Source organism: Arachis hypogaea, chromosome 16 (genome assembly GCF_003086295.3).
Source record: "Arachis hypogaea cultivar Tifrunner chromosome 16, arahy.Tifrunner.gnm2.J5K5, whole genome shotgun sequence".
In the NCBI taxonomy this organism is placed as follows: Eukaryota; Viridiplantae; Streptophyta; class Magnoliopsida; order Fabales; family Fabaceae; genus Arachis; species Arachis hypogaea.
The window spans coordinates 6791270-6803033 of NC_092051.1; the positions used below are offsets into that span (position 1 = coordinate 6791270).

Genomic DNA, 11764 nt, shown 5'->3' on the forward strand with positions numbered 1-11764 from the left:
ATATATAATTAGTTATTGGTGGCCCATTACACACTCCTTCAATCACAGACAAATTATAAGGCACTTCAACATTGTGATTGAGATTTTGAAGTAATAATAATAAGTCTTGATTAAAAAGAGAAAATGGGATAAGAATGATATAGTCAAATTCATCATATTCTTTGTTGTTTGACTGTTACTAAAATGATTGTTTTCCCACTCTCATCTAAGCATGAGGGTTAATGTTAATGTTATCATTGGTTAAAAAAACAAAAAAATAAAAAATAAAAAAAAAAACTCTCTATGCTTCACTTAAATGATATTTGACACTATTCCTATTCAGGCTATATTTAAAATTTCAATGGCGCTACGTTACCAACAATATTTCTGCCAATTTTTGCTAACTCTTATTTATAATTGTGTTTAATGGAAATATCTTTATGAATGTGTCTAATAAAAATATATTTTTTATAACTGTGTTTAATAGAAGTATCTTTATAAATATATTTTTTAGATGTGTCTCTTTATATATGTATTTAAAATATAATAATTAATTATTGTTGACAATAAGTTAGCAAATAATATGTTGGTACCCTATACTTTTTCTTAAAATTTAAGATTTTTTAGTATTTTTCAAAAGATATATTTTAGTCCTAATATAGTATTTTAAAAGTTAAAAAAAAAAATTTGCATAAGCATGCGGTGATAATTTTAACATGTATCATGAAATTATGTATCTCAAAAATTTAAGTTGATCAATAGAGATGTATGAATAAATATATATCTAATACGTATTTTTTTACGTAATTTTTTTTCTTAAACTGACTTTTTTTATTTACAAAGACTAACAAAATCTTAGACCTTTTGTTCGTAAAAGTTTTAAAATTACTTATTCAAAAAATTCAAGTTGATAAATAGAGGAACATATATCGAATAATATTTAAAAAATTAATATATATATCCCAAAATTTGAAATTTGAAACTTTTGACTAGAGCATGAATTCGAATGAAGCCTTTTGCAGCATTGGTTAATAATAAAATTCTTAATAATGACAAATTTGTACTAAATCCTGCTCAATAATACATGGTTAAAAGGATATATATATATATATATAGTACAGCTTGCATAATATCTTCATAAGTTTTGCGAACAGTACATTGGAATCTCCTAAAGGAAATTAACTGTAGTTGATAGCTAATAATGATTGCATCGTTGAGTATAAGGACAAAGGGGTGGTTGATATTAATCGATTGTTCTTGTGTCCCTTTGTTGAAATTTCCCAAACAAATATTATTGGTGTGGCCAGTACTATTCAAAAAATTTAGCATCTTTCAATAATGTGGTGCCACCCTTTCATATAAATTGCGTATAGTATATGTAGTAGGTTATGTTATTCAAGTTTCAATCTATCAACTCTTCAAACTTACCAAGGGTGTCACTACTGTTTTCAAAGCTAATAACTCTCTGTGTATGTGTGCCTACATAACTAGATATAATGAGTAATAAGTGAAAAATCTATCTTGGTCTAGTAAAATTAGTAGATAATAAAATTAAGTTTTACTAGAGAACTAGTATAAATATAGGATTAATTATAACAAGTAATTAATAAGTGAAATGAATATCAAAGTTTGATTTTCTCTCTTTTAGCTAGTTTCACAATTTTGATACTCAATAACATATTGATCTTTATTCCTAATTCTCTTCTACCAATCCACATTTATGATCTTTATTTCATTAGTTCATTTATAATTTCTCAATTTTACTCACCATCAATTCATCAATTTAAGGGGCTTGATTAGTGTTAATCTTAGAATTCGATGAGTTATCATCCATAAATTCTAATGTTGGAGATTATTAGGTTGGTATAGTGGTTAACTCGTCTTATACATGCAATAATTCATTGGTCAATGACAAACACTTAAATAGAGTTTAGTACAACAACATATTAGTCTTTAACTTATCGAGTTGAAAGATACCATTAAAAAAAAATTGATATAATTCTAAATATTAACTAAAAAACAAAACCACTCCTTAATTACTAATAATTATAGCTTTCGGTCTAACTACTTATAATAGGTTTTGATCCAACAATGATGACTAAGGAGTTTTTTTTTTCAAATCAATATATTGAGTATTATAAAAAAATATATTTTTTATTATATTTTTAAAAAGTGAATATATATAAACTTTTTAAAAGGGTAACGATTAATGAAATTCATATATATGTAAAATGAAATAAAATATAGTATATATAGTGGTTATCAATCTGGGGAATTAAGTTGGGGCATGATGATGATTATTGTATAATTATAATAAGAGCAATGATGATTATTATAAGATAATAATGATAGACAATAATAATGTGAAAGTGTATCCAAGAAATAAATGATGTGAGAGGGGGGGAATAAATTGACTTTATTTGATGATAGAAGAAGGCATAAAAAGAAGGATGATGTTGTGTTGGGGTTAATGATGAGAGTGATGAGGGATGAGTTGTTGACCAGAGACAATTACAAAACCAAATGAGATGTCTTCGGACACACTCACCCGTGTGTTTAATCATTTTGTTTCCACTCTTCCCTTCTTCTTCACTCACACTTCCATACTTCTTTGCATCACAATATATATTTTCACCTTATAAATAAATAAATCCATGCAAGTTTAAATGTCTTCTATATCACTATTCATATAACCTAGAGTAAATTAAAGTACCGTTTTTGTTCCCAACGTTTGGGGTAAGTTTTATTTGTGTCCTTAACATTTAAATCGACCTATTTGTATCCTTAACGTTTATAACTGATTCAATGTTATCCTACTATCAATTATACTAACAAATCAGATTATATTTTTCAATTATTCTCACTTGAAAGTATTCATTCTCAATTAGGTCTCACTTGGATGTGTTCGATTTTAATATTATACCAACTATTTGTGTTTAGATTCAATTATATCCCTAGAGAAAGTGAATTATGTAAATGTTGTAGGAATTAGTTTTAAAATTTTATGAGCTATTTTTCGGAGTAGATCATCGATTTTATCCCAGACATTTGTATTCTAATTTCAAGAAGAGATTTTTAAAACTCAAACTAAAGCGCTCATAATATGTAATTGACGGCAGGATAACATTGAATCACTTTTACAAACGTTAGGGATACAAATAAGACGATTTAAACGTTAGGAACACAAATAGAATTTACTCCAAACGTTGGGGACAAAAACGATATTTTATTCTATAACCTAAATTAAGGATGTGACGTGTGAATTATGAGATTATCATTAATAAATAAGAACTATATTATCGTAATTAATTTGAAAAGATGATGATGACTTGAATGGTCCTGCATAGCATAATGCAAATATTGGGCTAGTGGGTCAAACAAAGCGAGACCTAGGTGTTCTACATTTTTTTGGAAGTGTTATGTGGGAATTGTCACAGTCAAATTATAACAATCAGAAGAAAATAGTGATTTAATTAAATGAGAGAAGCAAATTTGTATAGTAACAGGAAAAGCAATAGCAATGTATGCCTCATAGAGTGGGCTCCATATTTTTTTTAATTTACAAATCTTTTTGACTGGTCTAGATGATGAGGTTTACACAGTTAAAAATGGGAAGCTAGAGTGTTGTAATTAATGTAAATAGATACATGTACCCTACCCTCAACTCTAAGGTTTCTTCTCATGAGTAGAGTGCCACTTGCCTCTCTTTCCCAATTCAACTAAGTCCCACAAAATCAACATTCCCACAACCATAGATTATGTAAATACGTGATAAATACAATGAGTAATTTGTGAATGTTCTTGTGTAATACTCTAAAAGTATGTAACTCTTTCTTTTGTCACATCACATACTTCAATGAGTTTTGTTTCAATTAATAAGCAAGTATACGGATAAAGTATATTTTATGTTTTTAACGATTGCTTTTTAAAAAATATTTTTAATATTTAGTTACGTTTAATTTTGTTCTTAATATTTTTTATTTGTGTCAAAATTACTCTTAGATATTAATTCTATATAAAATGTTTGAGACAAAATTGAATAAAATGAAAACGTTAAAAATAAAATTGAATGAAATTTAACAAAATTGAATAAAATTAAAGTTATTTTTGAAAAATTGCAAAGATTTAGAAAAAATATATATACTTTATCCTAATTATATAGTAGTTGAAAAGTTTAAAATAAAATGTTGGACCCTAGAGACTCGTTATCATCATTCAGTTATTCTAGCGATGCAATTTATATTAATCACTGCATAATTTCATTCACTAGCATTTTATACAGTCATTTTGTTTTTCCTACAAAACCCGGGCTTTTAAATTTTTGTAGGCTTTGGTAATTATGTTAGCCATATTGTGGGCCTATGCTTGAAAAAGTTCAGGAATCATCAAACACATATATATGGCCAAAGTAAGTGAAAATGGGCTTCCATGCAATTGATCCAATCCTACCCATATATGGATATCCAAGCCTATATGGGTATTAACGGCCACAGGCCCAGGCCCATATAGGTGGATGGACTCTGGACTGTGGTTCACGGGGTTTAGGGTGTCAACTAGGTCCAATTCCCATTTCCTTAGGAGTTCTACTCCTTCTTGATAATATTGAGAAAGTGATTTTTTTTTTCAAAATTAGAAGCGAGACTCGAACTCAATACCTCTAGGTGAAAATGGAAAGATTATGTTATTTGAGTTATAGTTCGTTGGCATTGAAATTTAATATATATATATATATATATATATATATATATATATATATATTGAGAAAGTGATGTTGGATGTGAGAAGAGAAACATTGAAATTATATTGACATAGACTCTCAATTATTTTTAAAAGAATAAAAACAATTATAAGAAAAGACGACTAAAAGGACAAATTTATCCAACTAAAAGTAAAGAAGGGAAAAAAGGAAAAAAAGAAAAGAAAAGGTTTCTGGACATAAAATATAGTGTGGAGATAAGGCCTGTCTTAACATACCGATAGATTGTGGCTGCAATCGGTGGTGTCTATCTAAATAATAGACATTTGAAACCACTTTGTTTCAACAATTAATTAAAAAAACAAAAAGTCAAACACTCCAGATCATATGGTGACAAACTTTGATTAAACTCGTGACTACTGAGTTGTACCTTGTCCTCACTAATCAGAACCATTAAACTGGAATTCATTCATATGAACCTAGGAATATCTTATTAGAAGGAATATGCATACTACGCTTCATACATAAAATCAGAGAACCCTCAATGAGACTTAACAAAACCATGGCTACACCCCCATCTAAACAATGTATCTCGAGACAAGAAAATCTACCATGGGTTTCAAGGGATAATTATGAAACAAAGCGTTAACATTCTACCATACAATAATAGCTACTAGCCTGGTCTAGTATATCCACAATTTTTCACTGTATAAATTAATTGTCTACAACAACTTTGCTTTTAGCACAACCTGCATTATTGACAAGGCAACAAGGACAGAAGCTTTAAATTGCCGTTGACCATTCCCCATGAGATAGTTCTGTATAAGATGAACACAAGTAAATAAACCCACATGTCATAAAAAACAGAGAACAACTCGACTAACACACTGTACAAGAAAAGCTACACTACTAAGATTTTTAGATAGACAGTACTCTGAAAATAAAGGGAATCAAAGTTTTTCAAAGTTAAATGCAAGTAAGTTGAATTTTTAGTGCCACAAAGAAAAAGAGTGTCAAGAGCAATAAGAATATAGCATGGCTCTTAGACACCTCGAAACAAGGTTTGAACTTCTAAATCCACTTTGAATAAAAGTAAGCATTATATCTATGATTTACCCACACAAAATTCATCACTGGTGAAGCTAAACGTAGATTCTGAATAAACATAGCAGCAAAGCCTGATACTTGGAAATCAATGTCGTATAACTAAGAAAAATCTTTTATCTGATCAAGTACACTTAGAAAAAAAAAAAAACATAAGCTCCCATCATTATAGGGCATGATTGAAGGGTTATAACTTACAAAGGCTAAGGGAGCATGATTATTCTATGGCAAAATTTAATTTCTAAGTGACAAGAATCTACTATGGCTAGATTGATTAAGGATATTCAAACATAGCAAGTGACAGGGCCAAAGCTTTGAAAATCATTTCTACATCTGCCACACGACTTGTAAAAGGTGAATACTTCATAAATGTATGGCCATACCAAAGCAAGGAGCACTTACATAGGTGTTGGAAAATTATTATCATATGTGTTACATGATAAAAAAAAGTAATAACTTGCTCTAAAACTTCTATCAGTTCAAACGTCTGCGCCTTGGAGCGCGAGAGTCTCCACTATCCACATCAGACACTCTTGAAGCATCATTTCTCCTCCTAGAAGAGGATGTTGACAAGGATACCATGGAATCAATTTCTACAGCAGTGTCCACCTGACTCTCGGAATTGATGACGGCACCGATGCTTGAAAAGGAATCTCTATCATCAACTGGAGGAGGCTGCTCTTGGTTTCTACCTAATGGATGGCTACGGAAATATGCCTCAACTAGCCTTTCAGCAGAATTCAGTGCTGATGAAAGGGTAGAAAGTGTTGCCCTATGTGACTGTGTTCTTCTAAGTAGAAGGGATTGGGCCCTGCGATTATCCCCAGCCTCATGACTATTAACATTAACATTAACATTATTATGCGTCAAACCCACTACGTCATCTGCAGGAGCCCCAATGTTTTGCTCTCTCCTTATACCTCGAGATGTCAAAAACCTACTTAGCAATGAACTAGTTCTTTCTGCTGTTTCACGGGCATTGTCTGGTTCATGCGGGTGAAGTAAATCCCTAGTGAGATCAATCCTGCTTCCAAGACGACGAATCATCTCTTCCACAGGGAGTGCAAATGCAGTTCTCTGAATGGTTTGTCTCAGACTCTCGACACGCCTGGCTGGGGGCCTCAGAGGGACTTTCAGGGTGGGATCGTCCTCAGCATTGCGGACACTATTTCCACGACCATATATTGGTGTAACATTCTTGAAAGTCACCTCTCCTTTACAAACCGGACACTCCTTGGCATCCGAGTGCAGATGCAGCCATCGATACAGGCACGGCCAACAGAACAAATGACCACAGCAAGTCACAACAGGATCCCTGGCCAGGTCTAAACAGATATTACAATCAAAGAAGTCCCCATCAGTGCCACCACTTTTCTCATCATCATCCTTCTTCTCCAAAGCCGCATCATCCATAACACCATTGTTGTTCTCACAAGCTTTTGGTGCCACCTCCGTCCTTTCCTCAGCTGCCACACTGCCTTCACCAGCCTGCAATGCACCCCCTTGACCAGAATTAACCAAAAACTGGTTCAATTCCATTGAGATGTTCCTTGCTTCAGGGGGTATATGAAATTGCCTAGGGGCTTCCGGGGGAAGGTGAAGCGGAACTTCGGGAGGAGGTATAGGGATATGCCGCCACCTCCACCGTTGCCTCCCCCTGAGCCTCACAGCTTCACTGATTCTCTGAAGAGGCTCCTCAATCCAATCATCCAAGTTCAGACCATCAGTTGATATGGTTGGGTCAGGGCCTGGACCCAGATTCAAATCAAGGTTCATAGCATCCGAAGTCTCTTCCGCCATCACAGTGCAAGCTAGAAAGAAGCTTACTTTATTACAAATTCCAAACAACTAAGGCTACGGACAAACGAGAAACCAGTAAAAAGGGGTTTTCTCCCCTTTGAAGGGTTTTAATCAAAGAAACCCAGGTTTAAAGGGAGGTAATTTCAACAAGACACACTTCTGGTGACAAAATTGGACATTCAGAAACGAAAATCCGTCAATATTTGGGACAAAATTGGGGGAGAAAACCCTAACTTTATCGCAAATATGGACGAGCCCAGATCCAGCGAACTAGGTTGACCGCAATTGGAAGAAGAAATCATGGCGAATTACCCAAATTGAACTTAAATTGAAGCGATTCATGAGAAAGGGAAGGGAAGGGAAAGGTAGCTAAGTTCAAGCAACAACAATAAGGGTTTCAATATTATACAGGGCTCACAAAATAAAAGGGGGAAAACTCGGAATAAAAAAGCAAAGGAAAGCGAAGGATTTACAATGGTTAAAGGCAGAAATATAGATAGAGAGAATAAGACGATGGGAGAAAGAAACACCTCGGTGCTGAAGTTGGTTAAGGTTGCTTGGGAGGGTGGGTGGAGTGGCGCGTGGGAGGGCGGCGCGTGAAGGTAGCAAAGTGCGGTCTGAGCTGGACTTAGGTGCGAGTGGGTTCGACCATTGTCTTCGGTGTAGGTACGATCTGAATGAGAAGAAGAAGAATAAGAACAAAGCAAGACGAGAAGAGAATCAGAGAGAGAGAGAGAGGGTTTTGACGATGAAACGCAGAGAAAGAAAGAAGGAAAAGAAAGAGAAAGAGAGAGAGGAAGCGAGAGAGAGAGAGAGAGAGAGAGAGAGATAAAACGAGGGATTAATGGGAAACAATTTTACTAAAGTCAATGAATTGGAAGGTGTAGATGGATTGTGTGGCGGGTGATGGAGATGAACGGCTGTGATGAAATGTTAGGCACAAGTGGCTTGTATTCCAACGGCATCGGTTCGTGTTACAGCATATTCATTATTCGACGTTAGTACTTAGTACCTCCCCTTCTCTCTTAATGTAATCACGGCCCTTAATCTCATCTTATCTCATGCCAAGACAACCCACGAAGCTAAACATTTATCAACGATGATACATGCATAATGTTGTGTTCCTCGGATTAACAAATTAAATAAACCATTGCTTCTGACCGCAGAAAATTTATACCCTGTTAATTTTAATAATAAGAGATATAAATAATGATTTTATTAAGAAATTAACAGCAAATCAATAAATAATTAATTTGGATTGATAGAGTACTGAGTTTCTTCGTCACCTTTAGAGAAATTAAAAAAGGAATAAATAAAGATTAAAAAAAATTAAAAAAATATTTGTTGAAAAGTTTAAAACGAAAACTTATACAGCAATTACCTTAAAAGTACATTATAAAATGTGCTTAATTAACTTGCAGAGCATTTCATGAAACTCTAGACATTGGATGGTTAAAAATGTTGCATATATTCATGGTCCAATTGTATATCTCTCAGTACTTTAGGTTTTGTTTGGTTTGCGTATGAACGGTATGAAGTGCTCTTATATAGGCACATTTACATGGACAGAGAGCGAGAAAATATGTTAGGGAAAATATGGAAGCAAATGGAATATTTGTACCATGCGTGGAGGTTTAGGGAGTATTAAAGATATAATTATTAGTGTTACCTTTTCTCATTAGCATAAGCTTTTGGGATAAGTGGTATCATGATATGGTATTAGAATTTTAGATCCGAAAGGTCAAAAATTCGATTTTTGGTGAATTCCAAAATTAGCTTTTTATGATATAAGATGTTTATTATTACTAGTATCTGGATGGTTATTGTGAATATTATGGGTGATGTTCATTTTGTAACTAATATGTTATAACAAATTATGAGTGCTAAATAATAATAATCAAAGTTAATAGTATTATTATTATTATTGTGTAGTAGTTTCCCTTAATTGATTACACAAATTTGTGAGCCTTGTTTTCTTCCTTACATGCATGTCCAAACAAATCCAAGATAACGAAAAACCACAGCATCTCATTACATACATATACGAGTAGTTTTCTAATTGAGTTTCCTACAATTGGACCTGATTTGACCCTGGGGTGCAGTCAAAGGGCTAATGTTGGCCATGTTGATCATGGACTCAGCAAAGGCTTCGAAGAAGGCGGTCTGGTTGCCGGCGAAGCTGTTCACAAGGGAGATGGTGACGCTGTTGTTGGAGGAGAAGAGCTCCTGATCCGTCTGGAGGAGGCCACGGTTGTTGATGAGGTTCGAGAAGTAGTTGTTGTCGAAGGTGTCCGGAGATGAAGGGTCCAGGTTGTTGAGTGTGGTCCCACTGCTTCCATTCTGCGGACAGCTCTGCTGAAGGCTCGCCACATACGACGGGCTCAGAGTGGGATCAGGGCTCCCTGTGCCGCTCCAGTTGAAGAGTCTCTGGTTGAAAAATCTACATTGTGCTCGCCCGAATGTGTGTGCACCTGTACGAGCGATCAGTTAACTTCATTTAAAATTGATAGTTAAAAGTTGTTAAATGATTATTTAGTCAAGGTAGAAATTCAGGTGCAGTCAACTTCATGTGAAGTTGATGGCTGAGAGTCGTTAGATGATTTGACTAAATTTTCATCTAACGACTCTCGGCTATCAACTTCACATGAATTTGACTGCATCTGAGTTTTCACCTTTAGTCAAACTTATCAAATCATTTAACAACTCTCACCTATTAACTTTACGTAAAGTTAACTCCATTTAAGTTTTCATTTAATAGGATTCTAGTGTTGAAGCTAATAAGAGTTCATACCGGATAATGCAACGAGATCAGTTATATTGAGTCCAACAGCAGCAAATTTTGCTGTGATGTTCGCTAAGCTTTCAAATGGAGTTGGAATCGAATTATTCGCTCCTGATTGGTTTGCAATTACACCATCCCTTCTCCCAAGAACAACGTTCCATGAAGGACCTCCTCCCTGCAAATTCAATTCAATTCTTTATTAAACATCTAATTATTATTACATGTATTAAATTATTTAACCTAAATAATTACCAGAGAGACAGAAGCTTCAGCCGCAAGAGCAAGAATGTCAGCACAAGACACAACACCAGGGCATGAATTTTCAACAGCACTCTTGATTTTATCAACTACATCAAACCCACGAGCTGAATTATTGTTTGGAACTGCACCCTTCTCGCTCAGTGTTATGTTGCCACCTTGGTCCAACAAAACTGATGCATCACACCCCTAATAATAACACAAATAACATTAATAACTTTAATTTATATATTATAATATAAGCTTATTATATTATATGTATGGTAATGGTACATTAACAAAGCAATCATGGAAATGAAGGCGAGTTAGGCTTGCGCCAATGCGAGAATCAGATTGCAAAGCTTGCTGAACCACACTCCTCACAATGGAAGACACGTTGGGGCATGTGCTGCTGTAGAAGCTTGAACTCAATTGAGCATTTGATTCATGAACAAGTGTTGTTATTAGCACTGAGAAAATTATGGAACAAAACATGGCTCTGGTTTTTTCTTGTTTTATCTTCTTTCATTCGTTCCACATTTTGTATTCATCATTGATTGATATGATATATATACTAAGAGAAAAGAAGCTTTAATTTACATGCACTGAATTAATTAATTACTGTGTGTGTTATGTACAATTTATTTGCTTAAAGCTAAAGTTTTAACAGGTTCTTACTTAGAAGTGCACGCTAGCTAGCAATATAGATACATAGTATATTGAAATTGTTGTACTCATTAGGTACAAAACGGGACATGGAAAGCAAAATTCAAACCATAATGATTGCCACTTAACTACCTTGTCAAGTGTCAACTATACCTGCTCTTCAAAAGAATTTGGCAATGCAACTTTATCTTATATTAGGTCCCCTATCCGATCCTTATATAGATAGAACAATTTATTAATTCAATGCCATCAAACTCAGGAAAATGATTCAATGGACTCAATTCAAATGGTATGATTAAATGAATTGAAAAGGAGATAATATAGCTTCATTCTGCTAGAACAAGTTAATTGATTGTCCCAGAGGATATTGTTAAGGAGCAAGGTCAAATTCGCGAGTCTAAGTAAACTCGTGGAGTTGACCTAAACTCAACTCGCGAGTTAACTCGTAGACTCGTACGAGTTCACGTGTTTACACATTATAACAAATACTTTAAAATATA

The 11764-nt window shown here is 33.9% G+C and overlaps 2 protein-coding genes across 3 annotated transcripts; both read right to left on the reverse strand.

Annotated features, from left to right (window-relative positions):
* Window positions 1–5143: 5143 nt before the first annotated feature.
* Window positions 5144–8414, reverse strand: LOC112754986 (uncharacterized). Of its 2 annotated transcripts, XR_011873442.1 has the most exons (3): window positions 8110–8414; window positions 6182–7590; window positions 5144–5493 (listed from the first exon to the last, which is right to left on the reverse strand). XR_011873442.1 is itself a non-coding variant. In XM_025802831.3 (2 exons), exon 2 carries the CDS (start codon window positions 7577–7579, stop codon window positions 6254–6256), a length of 1326 nt encoding a protein of 441 aa, XP_025658616.1. In that variant the 5' UTR covers window positions 7580–7590; window positions 8110–8297; the 3' UTR covers window positions 6125–6253. The 2 variants fall into 2 exon arrangements, 1 of the variants encoding a protein (XP_025658616.1); XM_025802831.3 differs by lacking the exon at window positions 5144–5493 and having other exon boundaries at window positions 6125–7590; window positions 8110–8297.
* Window positions 8415–9473: 1059 nt separating this feature from the next.
* Window positions 9474–11155, reverse strand: LOC112758738 (peroxidase A2). Its single transcript, XM_025807469.3, has 4 exons — window positions 10893–11155; window positions 10614–10808; window positions 10371–10536; window positions 9474–10050 (listed from the first exon to the last, which is right to left on the reverse strand). The coding sequence occupies exons 1-4, from the start codon at window positions 11091–11093 to the stop codon at window positions 9635–9637; spliced, it is 978 nt and encodes a 325-aa protein (XP_025663254.1). The 5' UTR covers window positions 11094–11155; the 3' UTR covers window positions 9474–9634.
* Window positions 11156–11764: the final 609 nt, after the last annotated feature.